This window comes from Podarcis vaucheri, assembly GCF_965113315.1.
Source record: "Podarcis vaucheri genome assembly, chromosome: 6".
Lineage (NCBI taxonomy): Eukaryota > Metazoa > Chordata > Lepidosauria > Squamata > Lacertidae > Podarcis > Podarcis vaucheri.
The window spans coordinates 3,815,650-3,837,063 of record NC_138764.1 but is presented as its reverse complement, the minus strand read 5'-3'; the positions used below and the strand labels follow the sequence as shown (position 1 = coordinate 3,837,063).

The 21,414-nt window shown below is 46.4% G+C and overlaps 1 protein-coding gene across 6 annotated transcripts in view; it reads left to right on the top strand.

The window, feature by feature from the left end:
- The window catches only part of PDE4DIP (phosphodiesterase 4D interacting protein), a gene marked incomplete at its 5' end in the record, with an annotated part of 102,890 nt that overhangs the window by 58,437 nt on the left and 23,039 nt on the right, over positions 1-21,414 (top strand). For 5 of the 6 annotated variants that reach the window (XM_082226637.1, XM_082226639.1, XM_082226640.1 and 2 more), the window contains 11 exons: positions 163-300; positions 991-1,170; positions 1,469-1,663; positions 2,880-3,020; positions 3,545-3,626; positions 4,497-4,588; positions 4,839-4,955; positions 5,310-5,447; positions 5,980-6,092; positions 7,610-7,746; positions 21,097-21,185. In XM_082226637.1, the coding sequence (XP_082082763.1) occupies positions 163-300; positions 991-1,170; positions 1,469-1,663; positions 2,880-3,020; positions 3,545-3,626; positions 4,497-4,588; positions 4,839-4,955; positions 5,310-5,447; positions 5,980-6,092; positions 7,610-7,746; positions 21,097-21,185 (1,422 nt within the window). The remainder of the gene's footprint in view (positions 1-162; positions 301-990; positions 1,171-1,468; positions 1,664-2,879; positions 3,021-3,544; positions 3,627-4,496; positions 4,589-4,838; positions 4,956-5,309; positions 5,448-5,979; positions 6,093-7,609; positions 7,747-21,096; positions 21,186-21,414) is intronic. The other variant, XM_082226638.1, reaches the window with a different exon arrangement.

The window sequence follows — 21,414 nt, the reverse complement described above, 5'->3', positions numbered from 1 at the left end:
AGTGGGGTGTGAGTTGTGAGTTCCACAATATTGTGGAACCCTTTTTCTATGTTTGGAAAGCATTTAAATAGTTTATATGTATTTTATTAAATTATAATCTTGGTTGCTTGAGTTTGTGACGCTTGCTACTTCTTTGCCCACTCGTGGCCTTTTTTGTTGCAGCGAGCGGTCGATGAGAAATTCTGTGTGCTTGAAGACAAGGAGCAGGAGCTGCAGCAGCTTCGCTTGGCTGTGAAAGAGCGAGAGCATGACTTGGAAGAGCTGCGCAGGGTCCTCTCCCATAATGAGGCTACCATTCAGGTGGGTTGCAGCAGGAAGGGCAATGCTTATGCCATTCCTTCCGTCTGCCGTGGCTTCCTGCCCACTCTTGAGACTGACACTGTATTAATGCAGCACTCTTCAAGACGACTCTTGCAGCAATTCGTTTGCCATTGCTTTTAGGTTGACTTGAGCTATGTTAGGGTTAATCCAGAGTTTCAGAGTAGCACTCAGCACAACTTAATTATACCTAATGGTGCCAACAAGCCAGCCCAACATTTCTATCCTCACATAGAATCATAGAACCGTAGAGTAGGGTCCTCTAGTCCAGCCCCCTGCAATGCAGCAATCTCGGCTAAAGCATCCATGACAGGTGGCCATCCAAGCTCTGCTTTAAACCCTCCAAGGAAGGAGAGTAAGTCCACAGCCTCCTGTGGGAGACCGTTCCACTGTTGAGCAGCTCTTACTTGTAGTAGCTCTCCAAAGTCTCTGCAAAGGGCTTTTCTCTCCTGAATTGGGTTCTTCTGCAGCAGAGATCACAGGAATTGAACTTGGACCTTAAAACCTTAAAATGTCCAAAGTATGCATACCACTGTAGAGCTGTGTCCCCCCTGCATGAAGGACCTGATGGAAATAGATGTTGCTTGTTTTGTACCATGAGAAATCTAGACGGAGGTCTGGCTTGGCCTTCTGTTGATCTCTTTGCTATCCACTCTCTCCCCTCTCCCGTAGGGAATGGAGAGCTTGCTGAAAGCAAAGGGCCTGGAACTTGAGCAGCTGTTGACAAGCTACCAGAATTTGCGCTGGCTGAAAGAGGAAGTTGAAGCAAAATCTCTCAAGTGGCAGGCAGAGCAAGAGGGAACAATCCGGCAGCTGCAGGCGGCGTTGCATGACAGGAATAAGAAAGTGGAAGTAAGTGAGAAAGGCAGCTCTGTTGGGAGGCCGTGGGACTGTTGCCCCATCCTCTCAGCCAGTGATTGATCCAGGTTCACAGTCATTCTGCAGGTACGACATCGTTACTAAACCAGAAACCAGAAAGCAGTTGTTGGTTGTGTTGATCATTGTACATTGCCAGAAATAGTGCCCAGGTAATCATAGTTGAATAACCTCTGAAATTTCCTCTTCTCCTTGATCTCAGCACCCTGTCTGAAATAGGAAGGCCTGCTTTCCTCCTCCCTCTTGATTATCCTTGTCATTGCCATTTCCCTAGGCACTGTCAGCAAAACTGCTATGCAAGCTGGGGCCTGGGCAGAGGGAGCTTGTGGAAGAGCTGTATCTCTGCCTTCAGCAGAAAGAGCAGATCATAGAGGAACTCCTCAGTGACAAGAGCCGGCAGACTGTGGAGCAAATGGCTGAGCTTCAGGAGTTGCTTCAAGCTGTCCACACCAGAGAGCAGCAGAGTTGTGTAAGTGGGCAGCTGTGCACTGGGGTTGGCACTCTTCTCTTGGGCTTCCTATGCCAATCTCTCCCAGATGCATCTGCAGGCGTCTCTGTCTCAGCAAGAGAGACTCGGTGCTTGGGGAGGTGGAGCTCCTGTATGGCTGCAATGGCTACATTCTTCCTCTGCTTCCGGAGGTAATATGTCTCTGGAAACCAGATGCTGGGACTCAGAAGTGGGGAGGGTGCTGTTGCCCTCAGGCCCTGTTTCCAGGCCTCCCATGGGCATCGGGTGGGTCTCCGCGAGAGGAGGGTGCTGAATGGCCCTTTGGCCTCATCCCTCGGGATTTTTCTTATACCCTCAGGTTCTTCTGTCTAGTATGTTTCCTTCTTTGTGTATTCTGTTTAGGAGTCTTTCCATATCAAATATTTCATAGAATCATAGAGTTGGAAGAGACCACCAGGGCCATCGAGTCCAACCCCCTGCCAAGCAGGAAACACCATCAGAGCACTCCTGACATATGGTTGTCAAGCCTCTGCTTAAAGACCTCCAAAGGAGGAGACTCCACCACACTCCTTGGCAGCAAATTCCACTGTCAAACAGCTCTTACTGTCAGGAAGTTCTTCCTAATGTTTAGGTGGAATCTTCTTTCTTGTAGTTTGGATCCATTGCTCCGTGTCCGCTTCTCTGGAGCAGCAGAAAGCCTCACGCTTGGGCTCTCATTACAGGCTAGGGATTCTGTGAGCGCACTCCCTGCCCTGCTGAGTTGCTGGATGTGGTCTCTGAGGGGATGTTGGAGGCTTGGCATCCACACCCAATCTGCCTTGTCTGGTGTGGCTCAGGCTCGCAGTTGCCCCAGAGCCCATGGAATCCTTCCTCAGATTATATCTGGTTCAGTCCATGTGGCAGGGTGTGCTTTTGATCTGTGGTGTACTTTGATCTGGGCAGGAGTACGCTGATCTAGAGTCTACACTGCTGGGTGAAACTGCCACCTCTCCCGAGTCCCTCTGCCGCCAGTGCCTGGCTGCAGCTTGTTTCTGCCTCAGTGGCAGAGGGACTCGGGAGCAGCAGTGGTTTCACTCGCAATATACCACCAGGAAGAGCCGCCTTCATGGTTGGCCCTCATAGCAGTCCTGGGTGATGTATCAGTACTGCCCAGAGTGGCTGGGACAACCCAAGCAGATGGGCAGGGTACTACTACTACTATTATCATTATCATTATCATTATCATTATCATTATCAGATATCTTCTGAGAAAATGGCACGGGCTTTAATAGAAAGAAGTTGTGAGCTGCAAGATTTACGTCAGCAACTGCAGGGCCAGCTTTCACAAGAGAAGATGGAAGCTTCCACTGCCCATCTCCTACAGAAGGATGACTCGGAAGTAAGAATGTGCTTCTGTGAGAGAACATTCCCCCCAGAGGTTGGCCTGAGAGGGGGAGGGGAAGGCCTGCTTGGAAAGAAAAGGGGTGAGGAAATGGAGGTCCACGCTGCAATAATCTGTGCCCTGAGCAGACTCTTCCATCTTCAGCGGTGCTCAGCCTCAGCCTCCAGTGCCGCTTGTGCTCAGTGGGGAAATGGTTGCATGGTGGCCTGGCCTGCAAGCCCAGGACCATATGGAGAGAAATGGTTTCTAATGATGCATTTAGCACCACATCTAGCTTGGCCCTATGTGTGCAGTTGTAAAGCAAAGTGTTTTCAGAGCAGAGCCCTGAAGTCTTTCCTAAAGGAAAGAAATGAGAGCAATGTTGAAGTGAGTGAGCAGAATTGGTGCTTCTCAGAGGGAGAAAACAGACTGTGAGCAAACACTGTAGTTTCTCATTGTTCAACTTTGGAGTTGAAAACTTTATTCAAACTCTCAAGGCCTATGAAATATCAGTGAAATGATGTGTATATTTATGTTCTTAGGCACTGAGGCAAGGAAGCTCAGGCAAGAGCCCCGCTCCCATGACATCTAAGAAGGGAGATGGCCATTTCAACGTGGAGAAAGGTTGGTCCATCAGCAGCTCCCATTCAGTTTAACCCTTGGCCACCCAGAACGTTTGCTGGCAGGAACAGTTCAGCTGCTTCTGCTGCACGTGACCTCTAAGCCCACGGCTGCTTGTCAGGGAGATGGAGCCCTTTGCTTTGCCTGCAGGGGCTCTTTGCTCCTCCAGGGAACTGCCCCTGCCTGGGCACCCTGGACAGCTGCTGCCTGTCATTGTAGTCCAGGGGTGGGGGGCCTTTTGCCCTCCAGGTGTTGCTGGGACTCGCAACTCCCATCAGCCCCATGACCACCATGACCAGTGTTGGCAGCTGTAGTCCACAGGTTCCCCATCCACTAGGTTTAATTTGGTGCACAGCACCCTCCTGTGCCCTGAAGGAAAGTCACCTGGCTTTGAGACTGCCTTTCTGGCACCGGGGGGGAAGCTTTTTTATTGGTCCAGGGTTTCTTTGGGGAGAGGGGAGGGGGAGCAGCTGACCTGTTAATCTCTGTTGCTAATAATGAACATGATTCTGTTCTCCCATTATTTTTTTATTTTGCTTTGTTCTTATTAATTTTTATTAATTTACTTTGTCTCCTGTTCTCTGCTGATCTAGGAGTTTCTTTGGGAATGCCCTAAATAAATAAAGCTGAATCAGCATGTGATTATATAGTTGCATGCATCTTTCTCTCTGTGTGTATTCATTTTTTAAAAGACTTTTGGGAGGAAAGTGGGATCCTTAACTCTTTTTACTCTGGTTGTTTTTCAACTGAAAGTTCCCCTTCACCTCCAGGTTTTTCTCTCCACAGGGATTGCACCGCTTTTGATTTTTAAAGTTGTGAGACGGGGTAAGAGGTATGCGATCCCAGCCTAACATTGTTCTGCTTTCTCTCCAGGAGCTTGGGAGGCAACTGCTGGGCTTGAGGAAGAGCTTACTGGTGCCAAAGAACAGCTTGAGCTTTTGACACAGAAGGAGAAGGAAAGCAGAGTGAGTCTGAGTCAAGGTATTGAGGAAGAGAGGCCCCTGGCAGCACAACCAGCATGCCCATGCGCTGCCTGCTGAGCGGGAAAGGAAGGGCTGTAGTTCTGGGCAGTTCTCCTAGGGAAGGATGCCATGTGCCAGCCGACAGATCTAGCAGCCGAAGACAGCATGAGAAACATTTGCCACATCCTCATGTGGCACTTCTCTCCCTTGCCTTCTCTTTGCTGTTACTGGCTCTCGTTTCTCTTCTCCACAGTTGGAACTTGCTGCTCTTCAGTCTGTCCTGGTCTCCCAAGAAGAGGAGCTACAGGTTCAAGCTTCTGATGTTGAATCTCTGACGAGAAGCATCCAGATAAAAGAAGAACTCATAAAGGTGGGACAAAAGGGCCCTGACTCTGGTTCTCTCTGGCTGCAGATATCTGTGTGTATAGTTTAGTATATGATTTAACACTGGCAGCAGAAAACCTTTGGTTAAATGCAAAATTATAAGAAGCAGCAGAATCTTTTAATATGAAGCAGGTTTGGTTTGTTTAGTCGCAGGCGGCCTTTGGGATGGTGCAAATGAAAGACCTGTGTTGGGTTTTTCATTCAGGGCCTCCCATTCCAGATGTACTCCACACTTTAATGATGTGGAAGATCTCTTGACTGGAAGCTGGTGGTGGACGCATGGCCCAGGGCCATGACTGCACTTTTCCATTCTCCAAGTCACTCTCTCCTTGACTTCCAGGACTTGCAAATGCAGCTGGTTGACCCTGAAGAAATGCCAGTAGTTGAGCGACTTTCCCAGGAAGTGTTGATGCTTCAGGAAAAGGTAGCCAAGATGGAACAGCAAGGACAGGAAGTTGCTGAAAACAGAAGACTGCAGGTATGGCAGAAAAGTGTCGCAGCCATGTGGTGGACACAGGCTAGTTGGGTTTATGTCTGTTTCCTGCTCCTCAAAGTTGCTCAGAGTTACCTATGTAGGCTTTTCTCACAACAGCACTGTGAGACTACAGTGAGAGGGTGACTGGCTGAAAAGGACTGTGAACTTCCTGAGAAGGCATTTAATCCCCAAACGGCAGTCTAAGGGCAGCCCTCTGTTGATTGCACTTCACAAACTCAGAGTAGACCCACTGAAATTAAGGGGTCTATTTCTCTGTCTGTGGGAAATTGGAGGCTTTCCTCCTTTGCAAAAAAACTCTGATATCAGCACCATTAAAAGCAGGCTTGGTTGAAGTATGTGGAGTGGTACACCTGCATCTGCCTTCGGTCAAGATCTTCCTCAGGAAATAAGAGAAGCAAGCGGCATAAATGCAGCTCAGGTCACAATCTGGCACAAGGTTGTTTTTGCTTGACTGTTAAATAGCATTAAAACGCTCACGTAAGCACAAAGTGAAGGCAAATGTTTGCGCTTTCAGCTGCTGCAGGTGTTGGAGGGACTGGCAGCAGAGAAGAATCAGCTGAATGAAACCCTGAAAGCCGAAAAGCAGCTCTACAGCACTTGGGTGAAGTTTCGAGCTCATCCTGACAGGTGAGGAGATGCTCTGTTCCCCTGCCTCCAGTGCTGAGGCATTTGATGGGTAGAGGCTGGAGTTTTCTGCGTAGCTGCGACTAGAAACTCTTTTGCTTATGTTAGAATCATAGAATCATAGAGTTGGAAGAGACCACAAGGGCCATCGAGTCCAACCCCCTGCCAAGCAGGAAACACCATCAGAGCATTCCTGACATATGGTTGTCAAGCCTCTGCTTAAAGACCTCCAAAGTAGGAGACTCCACCACACTCCTTGGCAGCAAATTCCACTGTCGAACAGCTCTTACTGTCAGGAAGTTCTTCCTAATGTTTAGGTGGAATCTTCTTTCTTGTAGTTTGGATCCATTGCTCCGTGTCCGCTTCTCCGGAGCAGCAGAAAACAACCTTTCTCCCTCCTCTATGTGACATCCTTTTATATATTTGAACATGGCTATCATATCACCCCTTAACCTCCTCTTCTCCAGGCTAAACATGCCCAGCTCCCTTAGCCGTTCCTCATAAGGCATCGTTTCCAGGCCTTTGACCATTTTGGTTGCCCTCCTCTGGACACGTTCCAGTTTGTCAGTGTCCTTCTTGAATTGTGGTGCCCAGAACTGGACACAGTACTCCAGGTGTGGTCTGACCAGAGCAGAATACAGTGGCACTATTACTTCCCTTGATCTAGATGCTATACTCCTATTGATGCAGCCCAGAATTGCATTGGCTTTTTTAGCTGCCGCGTCACACTGTTGGCTCATGTCAAGTTTGTGGTCAACCAAGACTCCTAGATCCTTTTCACATGTACTGCTCTCAAGCCAGGTGTCACCCATCTTGTATTTGTGCCTCTCATTTTTTTTGCCCAAGTGCAATACTTTACATTTCTCCCTGTTAAAATTCATCTTGTTTATTTTTGCCCAGTTCTCTAATCTGTCAAGGTCGTTTTGAAGTGTGATCCTGTCCTCTGGGGTGTTAGCCACCCCTCCCAGTTTGGTGTCATCTGCAAATTTGATCAGGATGCCCTTGAGTCCATCATCCAAGTCGTTGATAAAGATGTTGAATAAGACCGGGCCCAAGACAGAACCCTGTGGCACCCCACTAGTCACTCTTCTCCAGGATGAAGAGGAACCATTGATGAGCACCCTTTGGGTTCGGTCAGTCAGCCAGTTACAAATCCACTGAGTGGTAGCATAGTCAAGACCGCATTTTACCATGTTCTCTTGCTTTCCCACACCTCTTGCTGTTTTCTTGACATATCTACAAAGATTATAGGCTAGTTTAGTAAATCATAACCCTCAAGGTGTTATTTGGAAGAACTGTTTGTATACCCAGCTTGTCAGAAGTGAGCACCCACCTTGCAGCACCCACAGCTTCCCCCTGTTTTCTCTCTGTTGGCGAGAGCATTGCTGAAAGGCAGCTGCAGGGAATGAGGTGGTTGGTGCTTTTGAAGGAATGAGAGTAAGTGGTGAGCAGAGAGAGGGTGGTAGACCTTGGCAGAACAACTCCTAAACTGCTCCTAATCTGCTTCCCTTTCTGCATAGCCTTGCCAGCTCTCAGCATGAACAGACACTGCAGGTGGAGCTGGACCGGGTGCAGGCCATCCGTGGGCAACTGGAAGAGGCTCTTGGAAGAAGTCTGGCTCACCTGAGCAGGCTGGAATCGCTGGATGGCATTGGAGGTGGGGAACAGGAGCGTGTGACAGTCCTGCCCAAGCATGCCTTCTGAGCTCTGGCCGTCACACTGCCGCTAGCGCAGAGCAAGCCTGTCTTGACGCTGGGAGGCTGATAAGGGCTTGCTGGAACCCATGTATGCGTCATTCATGTTCCTGGTACAATCTTGCCAGGGAGATTTTTTAATAGATTTTGGCAGCCAATAATTCCTTTCTAGTGGCTCCCCGTCACCTCTTCCCCCATTTGGCTGAATAAAGATTCTCCCATCCCTGCTCCCTCAGAATCTGTGTTAATTGTTCTGTGCCATACCAAACATGCATTTGTCATAGAGGGTTTTGTTTTGTTTTGTTTTGTTTTCAAAAGCCCCAGTTCCCTGTGTTTTCACCCACTAACTCCACAAAGCTATTTATTAATTAAATTATTTAAAAGCAGACTTCTCATAACAACTCACAGGGATAAGCATAACATCAATGGAGGCAGGCCAGTCTGGGGAGTTGCATGTTGCTTCATTGTGGTGATTTATGTGAATTGTTCCCTGGCTAACCTTGGGGAGTCTCTTATTTGGACCTTGATTTTGCATCCCAATTCTGGCACAATTCCTGTACTGCCATGCTAAGTAATGCACAGTGGAATAATAATAATAATAATAATAATAATAATAATAATAATAATAATAATAATAGAATCATAGAGTTGGAATAGACCACAAGGGCCATCGAGTCCAACCCCTTGCCAAGCAGGAATAATAATAATAATAATAATAATAATAATAATAATAAATAGATAGATAGATAGCTGGATAGATAGATAGATAGATAGATAGATAGATAGATAGATAGATATCCTGCCATTCCCAGCCGAGGCTGGGCTCAGAGTGGCTAACATCATAAAAACAACACAATAAGCATAAAAACAGACAACAATTAATTAAAATACATCTTAAAATTAATTCAGACAAGTTAAAATCCGGGCAATTGAGAGTGGTTAATAATTGCCAGGAGCAACTGTTTCCACTGATCATACAAGGACCTTTGAGCGGGTTGGAGGCCTCCTTCGGGCTTGTTTTATACAAACGAAAGTAAGTCAAACCACATCCTGCCCAAAGGCCTTGCAGAACAGCTCCATCTTGCAGGCCCTGTGGAAAGATGTCAAATCCTGCCGGGCCCTGGTCTCTTGTGGGAGAGCATTTTACCAGGCCGGGGCCACAGCCGTAAAGGCCCTGGCTCTAGTCAAGGCCAGTCTAATTTCCCTAGGGCCCGGGATCTTCAAGGTGTTGTTATTTGCAGACCGTAAGGTCCTCCATGGGGCATACAAGAAGAGGTGGTCCCGTAGGTATGAGGGTCCTATGCCGTATAGGGCTTTAAAGGTTAAAACCAGCACCTTTAATCTGATCCTGTACTCTACTGGGAGCCAGTGCAGCTGGTATAGCACTGGGTGAATGTGATCCCGCAGCAAAGACCCCGTAAGGAGTCTTGCCGCGACATTCTGCACCGGCTGGAGTTTCTGTGTCGGTTTCAAGGGCAGCCCCACATAGAGTGAGTTACAGTAATTAAGCCTGGAGGTGACCGTCGCATGGATCACAGTGGCGAGGTCAGGGCGAGAGAGGTAAGGGACCAACTGCTTAGCTTGGCAGAGATGAAAAAATGCTGCCTTGGTTGTAGCTGCAACCTGCGCCTCCATGGAAAGGGAGGCATTGAAGATTACACCCAAACACTTGATGGAAGGCGCTGGCACTAGTTGCGCCCCTGCAAGGGATGGGAGTTGGCCAGCCAAAGGACCTCTGTCTTCGAAAGAAGACCTGTGAACAGGCGTCTCACCCAGGGCAGCTTCATAAAACATCAGCCTATGCACATTTAAAGTCCTGTCAGAACAGCTGTGAGGAGTTACCTTCACTTGCAGGATTCAGCCCAAATTTGGCTTTTGGTGGGTCCTAAGTTTAGCTAGATCCTGAGTGCATTCACAGAGACGGAATGCAAGCCTTCAACCCCAGACTGACATGGCTGGAAAAGATTGCTGTGGATTCAGGTGGCTAAGGGGACATGAAGCCCTGCCCAGTCAGTCAGCAAACATTATGTTCCATTTCCCCCAAAGAACCCATGGATCTAAGGGAAATGGTAGGCCTGTATTGGCTTTGAAGTGGCATTCTATAAAGACAACATGTTACTGACCCTGAATTAACTCCCTTCATGCTTTGTAATGAGGTTGCTAATACCTCCAACTTGGAATAGTCAACTTCCAAGATGCTTTGCTTTTGCTGTTCCTTGGCGCAGTACTTTAATGTGTGGGCAATGAGTTAGAAGATTAAGCCTCTCTGTGCCTACTTTTTATGACAGCGAAAACTAGAAAATTCCCAGTATAGGGCCCGTGTTTACCAGTTACTGGAGACAACAGAGGAGAGATGCTTTCCTTTATGCTCTACTTGTCAGCTGCTAGGAGCATCTGGCTGGCAAATGCTGGAAATGGACAGACTTTATTGCTCTGCTTCAGCACCAGAAAAAGCAAAAACTTCCTGGTATGTAAACACTAGATCAAATATTTCTCTTGGTATCAGTTCTCATTACTGAAGGCAGACCCAGAGGCCACAGAGGTGGACACTTCATCATTCCACTAGATTTGGAACTTTTCTTTGTCGCTCAACCATAATGCTGGCATTATTTATTATTGCTGCTGTTTTGTGTCTCACTTGAGAAGCAGATGGTGAAACTCTGACTGCAATCTTACCAAGAATACGTGCCATTGGGTTCACTGGTGCTTGTGTCTGAGTGGATGTGTATCAGATTGTGCGGTGAATCGTACTTTTTCAGTGCTTAACTAGGCAAAGAGCCCGTGGCTCCTCATTGCCATTGTGAGTGTAACTGGGTAGCACACCACCTGTGGAATGCAAGCAGCCAGTCATTGTCCCGTGTTCAGCTAGGAGTTGGGAGAGTGCTCCTAAATCCTTGTGTATCATGGAGTGTTTACTTGCTTTTTGTATGTTCTATATTGAAGTAGGTTCCTAGCCCTCATACTTGCTGGAGTAGGACTAAAAATGAGAGTAAATCTTGCTAAAGATGTCAGGGAAACAAGCTCAGATCTTGTGCTTTGAAGTAGGAAGTTTCTAAACCATTTTGGAAAGGGCTGTTCCGTTTTAGGTTAGTTGAGGAAGAAAAATAGGCTTGGATCCTGAGAGCAGTTAACTTATGGAAATTCACAGAAGAGAAATTTCCTCTTCCTTCCCTTTGCCCCTTTCTGAACAATATAGGGTGGGTGTGGGGGCTGCAGGGGGAGAAGCCCCAATAGGACTTGCATTCTAATGTAAGTTAAAGTCTATGGAAGGACTGTGTCCAACCCTCCAGAGCGGCTTTGGCGTGGGGAGAAGTCGGCTACCAGGGCAGGGAGCTGGGCCTGGAAACTTCCTTTTTCTGAGCTTAAGTTCCCTTAGGATCCAAACCACAGGCTTCCTTCAGCTTATGGCAAGAGCCTTGTTGTGAAGCAAGGGGCCCCAGGTCAGTCCAAGCCTTTTAATTAAAACGTGCCTAATATTGAAAACCTGTTTTTCTCATTCATGGAATTATAGAAGAAACTGGGAGCCCTTCTGCTCTGTACAAGTAGATGTTACATTGGGAATCAGCCAGTGGTTAAAATAAAAATAAAAAGTAGGACATGGGAGGAAGGGTGAGACTTCCATGAGGGCCAGAGTCGGGGAGAAAAGAGTTAAACTTCTCCTCCCTTTACACAGCGGTTCTGGCAGTAATCACTTTCCCATACCTACTATTTTGTTTTTAAACCATGCTGGCACCTAGCTTTGTCCTAAGTTCTGGATTCATTTGCCATCCTAGGGCAATTCTATTGCTAACTTGTGAATATATGTATTTGCCAGGAGGTTTCTCTGTTTACAGTACAATCACAATTTACTTGTGTGCAGTTTCAGCTTTATGTGTTTGAAGTGTGGCTGGTTGAAAGGCGGAGAGTTTAAAAGTGCTTTTTGTGCAGGTTTTCCGGGTGTGGAGAGGGCCTTTTAAGCTCTCTGCCTTATTGGGGGGGTGCAGACCTGCTTGGTGTGCCAGCTCTGGAAGGCAAGATGGCTGGCGCGGGGGCATTTCTAAGGGGGCGCGTTGACTTGGGTGTATTTTGTGTCTGTGTGCCATCTCCAGAACTTAATTCCCATACAAGAGGTGATTGTACTGCATCTCACTCCTGGTTTTCTGCTGCCTGGCCTTGCTGTGTCCCCCCTTCCTCAGAGCTATTTACAGGCTGGCAGGGCCTAAACTTGTTATGCCTCCCATTTGTTTACTGGGCTGCTTTTTATGAACAGGGGCAGACTTCTTCTGCCCAGGAAGCTTATTGTTTTTGACTAACAACACAGGGAAGCAAACTTAAGTTTGCAGATATTTGTGTCATCCACACCCATTCGTTACGAGGCAGAATTAGCTGTGGCTTTCTGTTGCATGTACTGTGGCTGGCAAACCCAGATTTGTCCTCTCTGATTCAGGCGAGAGGTGAGCTTTGGCTTGAATGATTTCCCACAAAGTGGCTCTCTTAATGTAGACACCTCCCCACCCCGGCAATTGTCCCCCTGCCTCCTACGCCAGTCATCTAGTTACCTGTTACTTTCTTTGAACTTCTACAACTTTACCTTTGGAGTGTCATCCTGGGGTCATTCCACGCCAAATCACCTGGTGCCATGTGCTCTTACGACTCAGATTTTCTTCCAAAAAAAATTATGTGTAGATACCTATGATATCTACAAAAATTTAATTTTTAAAGATTTTTTGGTCCAAAATTGGGTGCAGGAGAATTTAAATTTTTTTATTTATTTTCACGCGATTTAGGGTAATGCAATTTCTGTGTCCGTTTAGAGAAAAATATCCTGTTTCGCTTATTTTTCAACCAATTGGGCTTATTTTGGTATCAAAATAAAGCTAATTGTGGTCTCTTCAAAATAAGGTATAAAAATGGTATTAACTGCCACAAAAAAGGGTCACTGACCATTCAAAGTGAATTTTTGTCATTTTATTCCCGGAAGGTTCAATAAGCCCTAGAGCACAAACGACAACTAACACATGTATCATACTTTTTTTGTAGAATGGGTTAACCATGTACTTGTTATGTTTTAAAAATAAGGAGGGTGTTTTTTGTCATTATAAAATAAATTGATTTTGAAGTAAATTGTTTACAAAAAAAAATTTTTTTTGGTACAGGTTTAAGGTCTCTCTGAGCTTGAAATAACTCACACATTTGTGAGAATAGTTAAAATAGTACCCTCCTATGTTATAATGTCATCTGATATATTTTTACAATTAAGTTTTATTGATTAATAGAAACAAAATTCGTCTTAGAGCCCTTGTTCATTTTATTGTGCAATGATATGGTCAAAGCTATTTTGTTTCCCATACATGTAGTATGGTCAATGATGCTGTTGTTGTTTTTTATAAATTTTATTGGATTTTACAATTTAATATTCAACCAAATACAGTCACACCTCGGGTTGAATGTGTTTCAGGATGAGCAAGTTCGAGTTGCGCTCCGCGGCAACCTGGAAGTAACGGAGTGCATTACTTCCGGGTTTCGCCGCTTGCGCATGTGCAGATGCTCAAAATAACGTCACGTGCATGCGCAGAAGCGGCGAAAAGTGACGCCCGCGTACGCAGACGTGCCGTTGCTTCTAGATGCGAATGGGGCTCCGGCACGGATCCCGTTGGCATCTAGAGGTACCACTGTAACACAATGTAACATTTGTCATATAAACAAAAAAAGGGGGGAACCCTCCCCATGACTTCCCTCAACTTCCCCTTCTGGCTTTTTAAAGATTTATTACTTCTGCTTAATTTTTGTCTTATTTAAATTCCTATCGTTTGGCTTATTGAACCTACCGTGAGAGCACGGTCGAGTATTAAAATCAGGTGATCTGGCGTGGAATGACCCCCCTACATAAAAGCTCCCAGTGTTAGTTTGCCATTGGTGGCTGCAGCCTTCATTCAGTCTCATTGCCAGCTAATGCAACATTGTGAAGCTGGAAGGACAGGGCTCTCCTGCTTTTTAGTGTAAGGGGGGGAGAACTTTGGCAGGAAGAGACTTCCTGATACTGCAAGGAAATGGAAGTTTGTGTTGCCTGTGCCCAAATTCTCCTGTCTGTACAGTCTCTAAATCAGAGTTGCCAGTTATTCAGCTATAGTTAGGGGGGAAGTATTTGAACCCCTGCTAAATTTGCCCGTTTGCCCTCTGACGAAGAAATGACCAGTCCATAATTTTAATGGTAGGTTTATTGTAGCTGTGAGAGACAGAATAACAACAGGGAAACCCCCAGAAACCCAGAAGACAAAAGTCAGAGATTGATGTGCATTATAATGAGTGAAATAAGTATTTGATCCCTTTGCATAAGATGACAGTAATTGGTGGCAAAACCCTTGTTGGCAATTACAGAGGTCAGGCGTTTCTTGTACGTGGCCACCAGGTTTGCACACATCTCAGGAGGTATTTTTTTCCACTCCTCTTTGCAGATCCTCTCCCAGTCAGTAAGATTTCAAGGCTGATGTGTAGCTACTCAAACCTTCAGCTCCCTCCACAGATTTTTGATGGGATTAAGGTCTGGAGACTGGCTAGGCCACTCCAGGATCTTAATGTGCTTCTTCTTGAGCCACCCCTTTGTTGATCAAATACTTCCGCCGCCCCCCCTGCCATCCAGTGTCTCTCGTATCAACTTGTCTTTTCCCCAGACTTGACTGGAGGTGGTGTGGTGTAGAATAGAGCAGAATGCAGGCTAGCAGCTCTGCTGAAGGCTGAAAAATGTTGGTGATTTGGCTTTGCTTGGAGTGCAAATCCCTCAATAAAACCTGAGAATGTGGCAGTCCTCTGTTGAATGAAGTATAGAGCTTTGTCCAGTGCATGTGTGCGCATGCATGATTGTCACACTGGTTGTGAATGTGTTATTTGGGCAAGAATTTATATTTTCCCAGATCAGGGTTAGAAAGATGTCGCAGGCAGAGCTGCTAGGGAGGTCTGCTTGGAAATCAAGCTGCTGCTCCTTTGTGCATGGGCACCGATAATGAAACAGGGCAGTGTATTTCTAGCTCCTAAGCAGAGAACTCTTCTTCCGGTCTCTAGCCGCTCTGGAATAAGAACATTATAATGCTGCAGGAGCCAGGGAGGGGGTGTCAAAAAAGGACCGGGGAAGGGGATTCTCCAGCACTTCCGAAGCTTTTTGGCATTGTGCTATATAGTGATAAAGGACTCGGGTTCAGGGTTGGCTTCCAATGGGAACGTGAGACATCTCTTGCTATGTAGAGGAATGGGGAGAGGAGTCTAGAGAGGAAGGAAGGGCAAGGCTGTCCTCTTTCCATCTCTACCCTCACAAAACGTCCAGTGAAGGAAGGGAAGGTTTTCCCTCTTCTTCCTGGGCATCTTCCTGACCTTAATCCTCATCTCCAGATTACTATAAACTGTTAAGGGGGCATTCCCACCCCACCCCCATTCAGCAGTTTCTAAAAATTATTTGATGTTTTGGGTTACTTTCTGATCTACAAACCAAGATACTTCTGCATACCTGGGGGACCCCATGGAAGCACCCCCTTTCAATACAATCATATATACAAAGACATCTAGCTTTCCTAAATTAAATCAAACATAAATAACACATTGTTTCTTTCTTCTGCCTCTTCATTACAAAGCAGTCCTTCTCAGGAGGGGCAGTGTCTAGAAATCTGGGGAATACGGGGGTAATAACTGTATTTTATTGCATTAAAAAAGTACTCCTCCTGATAAATTTCTAATGATACAGTAGACTTCTCAAGATACCAGCAATCTCATTTCAGATTTATGCATAAAGTAGCAATAAAGAAGAATTCTTTTGATGGGTTTCTCATGGCTTATTATTATTATTATTATTATTATTATTATTATTATTATTATTTTGTTAGAATAGTCTACAGTACAATTCCGTGCATGTTTACTTGAAACAAAACAGTGGCTTCAGTGGGATTTACTTGTAAATGCTCAGAGAATTACAGCAGTGATGCCTGATCCTACAAAAGTTTGCTCAGAGAAAAATCCTGCCGAGCTCCCTAGTTGCTCCCAGTAAGGGGTGCCAACTTGAATAAAATATTGGAGGGGGTCAGGTAAGCCCTGCCCCATATCATCACAAGACCATTTGAATGGCAATGCCCCTCAGCTTTGGGAGGCCCTGACCACCTCAGATATTTTATTGGGGGGGGGGGTAAAGGGGCCTTGGCCCCCAGTCGTTGGCTCCTGTGTTCCCAGCAGTCAAGGGTGCATAGTTCTTCAAGAGATACTGGCACACCTCTGGCTCTTGCGGAAAGAATGGGGCCAAGACTCTTCAGGGAGGTGGGAGCAGCTCCTGTTGGGTAAGTGGAAGGCCAAGCCCAAATCCCCCACAAGGTTTTCCAAACCATGTGAAGCAAAGTAAAGCCTGAGAGTCAGCCAAATATTAAATGACAAGTTATGGTGCCATCAATGCACACAAGGGGAGGTGGAAGGCCTAAAGGCATCTGTAACCCTAAGGGGTGTTTGTTCAAAAACAGCTCAGTGGGACCAGAATGCCGACCTTTTTTTGGTTGGGAGTGGGATGGAAAATGGGAGGAGGGGGAATGCAGTGGAGTCTCCAAGAAAAGATTGGCTGGGTGGAATGTGGAACTCTGAACATTAGCACTCCTGTGGCAGGTCCCGCTTGGTAAGGGAAAGGAAATGGAAATCTGCTTGAATCTGAGAAATCTGTGAAGCCTTGGTGGGCATGCGGGAAGTATGTGTCTCCAGGCTGAGCAAAACCAAGAAATCAATTGGGAAAGAGACCTTTACCACTCCCTCTCGAACAGCCCTTTCAATCCCATACTTTATAGAGAAATGCATCAGCCATGTAAATAAAATTTAATGTTGTGCAGGGACAAATATGATTAGGAAAAAACATTCTGCTATGGGAATAATGAAACCCAAGAGTAAACTGCTTTATATACAGAAAACATATACTGTATGATGGAACCAGACACCACTAAGAAAATGGCACAACTGTAAAAGAGAATATGAGTTAAATCATTCCCCTTCAGAGTGTGTCACCTCCCTTAGAAGTCAGAATCTGCACAGCATTCTTAACATCACCTGGGTTGGAAGTTTCTTTAAAAATTAAAACTATTTATATCCAAGACAACATTAAAATTCATTATGAAAGAAAACCCTTAAATATAAGTAACATGAAAAGTCATTAGGTTTTTTCCTGTACTATAGTTTGCAATACATGAGATTTTACTCTTATCTTGGGATCAATAAAATCCCACTGAGACAAGAAGGGTTTTCCCAGGCAGAAATGAAGCCCTGTTCACTCAGAGCGACAGGCTGATTCCATCAGAGCTCTTCCACAGACCTTTTGCCAAAGCTCTCGAGTTTAGAACAGGGAAGTTGTGGTCCTCTAGATGTTATTTGACTACAGCTCCCATCATCCATGACAATTGGCCAATGGGGGCCGAAATACATTATCATCTTAAGATCCCTGCTCTAGAACATTAAGATGATAATTCAAAAGTGGGCTGCAGAATAAAGGAAATCGACCCAAACTGTTTCCTCACTAAACCTATTGAGGCATCCCCAACTCCCCAATTATTATTTTTGCTACCATGGCAGCCGGAGTGGTCATATTCAAGGGTAAGAGACCAACTAAGTCAGTAAACACACTGCCTTGTCTTCCTCTTTTATAGACTGCTTTCAGGGAGATGCAATTGCAGCAATCTTGACACCCTCTTTTTTTGTCCTAGCGGGTGAAGGATAGGAGCTTCCAGGATCACAGGACTCAGGCAACACTTGAGTAGTGGAGCCAAGTAGCAGTTTGAGCTTCTGACACTAATCTGCTGTTCAATTGTTCTAAATGACAATTTCTTGATAGTTGAATACAGTATTCTGAGGCCATCAAGGATTGCATAAGGATAATTTCCTCCAGAGCTCCTGTGGTATCAAAAGTGCAGCAGATGAATACAGTCTGTGTGGGAGCACATCCCATGTTCTTTAGTATACAAGACTGGCGTTCCTACAGTAACCTCACCAGAAGGATTTCTGTATGTATTTAGCCTGATTTCTCTTTGGGCATGTGTGCTGCAATTGATTTGAGATCAGCTAGGTACTCTTGGGGGCGTCTTCTTTTTGCGAAGGAGACCCTGCTTTTCTCAGAGCAGATTTCCTATCACAAAATTTCTATAATATATCTACACCCGAATTTGTTGTAACTAGCAACCTATAGGGTGAGTGCCAAGCTCTGTAAGCTGTTAGCATGTTCAGATTACTCTTCTTCCTACCAGGCCCGTCCTCCTTTTATAATGCAAGGCCACCATGAGCTAGTGTGGCAGAAGAGATATTATACATTGGACAAGGCTGATTCGAAGCCTGACTTGGACTTTTTGCAGGGTGCTCTGCAGAAAGTTCTAACAGGATATCAACATAGCAGAGAAAGAGGTGCCGGTGCCATGAGAGGCGCTTCACTGCAGGGGCAAGAAGAGCCTGCATCCAATCTGAGATGGATGCTCACTTTTCTTAAAAAATTCAGAGTGGAAGGGATCCTTCAAGGCCACCCATCCAGCTGCTTAATGCACACAACTGGGTTTTGCTGGAACTTATTCATAGGCAGGCATGAGAGGAATGAATGGGGCCCAACAAGAATGACTTGTGCGCCACAATGTATACTTTTGTCCTTTAGCTTTGGCCCTCAGACCCCTCAAGTTTGTTTTTCAGTTGCTACCAATAAGCCAGCAGGGTGAGAGTCTGCTCTGAAGGGTTGGAGCTCCACCCTCTGGTAAAATCAGAAAATAAATCTGCTTTCTGACCAGGAGGTGGCGTCACCACAGATGTGAAAACTGCTCTGGACACCAAGGCTGAATGCACACTGTATAGCTGAAACACATAGGAAGCACATTCTCTCTCTCTCTCTCTCTCTCTCTCTCTCTCTCTCTCTGTGTGTGTGTGAACACACACAGAGTTCAGAAGCACACCAGAAATAGTTTGTCTGCAGCCCTGAGTGAAGCTGTTTAGAGCCTAATTTCCCCCCGTTTAACATGAATGTATAGGGGGAAAGCAGTGAGATTGGTATTGTCGGAAGCTAATACCATGTGGACTACACAAACTAATGGGGACACAAAAAGCTGCAGACCCACAGTAAACTCCACTGAGGGCAAACCCTAAGTTGTACAGACTTGCTTTTTTACACAAGACTAAATACCCAGCTCCTAAGAATAAGATAAGCTAAATTCAATCTGAATTGCTGCTGCTTGCAAAAAGAAAAAGGTTGTTGTGTTGGCTGAAGAACCCCAGTTTTGAGGAGGTGGGAGGGTCTCCTCAATTAATGTAATCTGTTTCCCCCAATTTTCCTACTTTCTCTGCTTCTCATTCTCTTCTTCTTGGCCATAGGGGTGTTCACACTACACTTATGTTGGCACCTGTCTGTCTTGAGTGAAGACAAACTGCTGCTTTAGCAACACCAAAGTGACCTCCCTGGGGCACAAGGCTGGGCAAGTGTGTCTGGGAGTCCTGGGCTGCCCAGGCAAGACCATCTTGGCCTTGCTGATGTGGCCCAAAGGAAAGCAGAGCAACACATTTGGCACCAGCTTGGCTGCGGAGTTGCCAGGAAGAGGCATGCAAGGCCCCATCCAGCTGCCTTAGGGACTCCACGCTGGATGCGTGTAGGAGGGTTGCTCCTTTGCCTTTCTTCTCCCAAAGGCATCCTGCAAGGCAGCAGAGGTTTAGGATCAGAGATTTCCTTCTCCTAGATGGGCTCTCTTCTCAGGCAGGTGAGCCCCATCTGGCCCTCACTTTCCTCTACAGAAACCGCCTTCTTGACCATTGGACCCACTTTTGGTCATGTCTGCTCAGTCTACCAGAGCCTGTCTTCACATGTAGGGGACGTCCCTCACTCATGGAGGATTTGAGACCCATTGGCTCCCCTCAGCTGCTTAAGCCGGCCAGTCAAAGCCATTCCTAGGATTGTGGCCGCTGTCGCCTGCTGACAGCTGCTAGGAGCCACAGGTGAGAGCTGAGTGCAGAGGGGGACCAAACTACCCTAGAAGGAGCATGACGTGCCCCCCACCAGAGGTACTACTCTTCCCCTAACGCCTCACATGGCATTCAACAAATGTACAATCAGTATACCTGCGTACACAAATAGTTGAGCCGTACACTCAGTTATTCACTTGTAAAAGTCAACAAGTGTACAGTTTGTGGACACGATACTTGAACTGTGCAAATGTGCACACTTCCACACAAGCACTTTGACCTGGGTAGAGACAGATTGCACCTGGTTAATGAATGAATAAGCCTCTTGTGTCTGGTCGTTCCCTTACATCTTTGGATCTTTTTCAGTTTCTCTTTCCCCTTTCTTAATCTGTTAGCATTGCATGGCTTTACCTCCTTCTATCTTCTTCTATCTCTCTTTCTCGGCACAAAATCCTTGGGGAAGGGAGCTTTTGTACCTTGCTTCCGTTACAAAGAGAGGAAATCTGGTGCAATTTTAACTGATAGTTTCGTTAAGAAACACTTCCTCATTCTTTCCTTGTGCCTGCCTTCTTCTCGGTCCCCATTAACCGCTCCCCCTTTACCACCGGCTCTTCTTCAGGACAAACTTTCAGATTACTGAATGGACCAGCGAGATCTAGCAATGTAGTCCTTAATTCTGGTGCTCTATACATTTTGGTAAGGATACGGGTGGCGCTGTGGGTTAAACCACTGAGCCTAGGGCTTGCCGATCAGAAGGTCGGTGGTTCGAATTCCCACGACGGGGTGAGCTCCCATTGCTCAGTCCCTGCTCCTGCCAACCTAGCAGTTTGAAAGCACGTCAAGTGCAAGTAGATAAATAGGTACTGCTCCGACAGGAAGGTAAACGGCGTTTCCGTGCACTGCTCTGGTTCGCCAGAAGCGGCTTAGTCATACTGGCCACATGACCCGGAAGCTGTACGCTGGCTCCCTCGGCCAATAAAGCGAGATGAGCGATGCAACCCCAGAGTCAGTCATGACTGGACCTAATGGTCAGGGGTCCCTTTAGCTTTACCTTTATACATTTTGGTGGTTACTTGAGGCCGGTTCATTCCAAAACACCCACACCGGAGGAATCCAAGCTCAGGCACTGTGGGGCATTTGCTTGGGCCTGGGGGGCACATGCAGCAGGACATGCACTGTGTCAGTAGCCAAACTTTCTGGCTGTATCTGTATCTGCTGCATAGGGGAAGGCTGCTCCTGCAGTAAAGGGAAGAGCTGCAAGTACTGAAGTATTTTCCTTGTTGGAATCTGCAGTCAATTTGGCATCAAGTTGCTGCAGAGTCTGTGCTGGCAGTTATGCATGGAAATTTATACAGGCCAGGGAGAACTCTCAAGGGTCTACTTTGTGGTGTCATTCCCAGGTCCAGTGGCAGAGGAGGATGCTGAGGATGCCAGCACAGAGTTCACAGACAGTATTGAAGAAGAGGCACAGAGAACCACTCGCCAACAGGTGAATCAGAGAGCAAAGCATCATGCTCAAAGGGGCAGATGCTTCTTCCTGGGAGCAGTGTGGTCCTGTGTAACAGTGGAGACATTGTTTCTTTGGCTTGGCTTGAGGAGGCTCTGCCCAGGAGGCTGAGCGAGGCAGCCAAATTCCACCCATCCCTGCAATCACCACCAGAGAAGCAAGGAGAATTGGCGGAGACTTCTGGTGAGATCTTGCAGAAGTCTAGAGATCT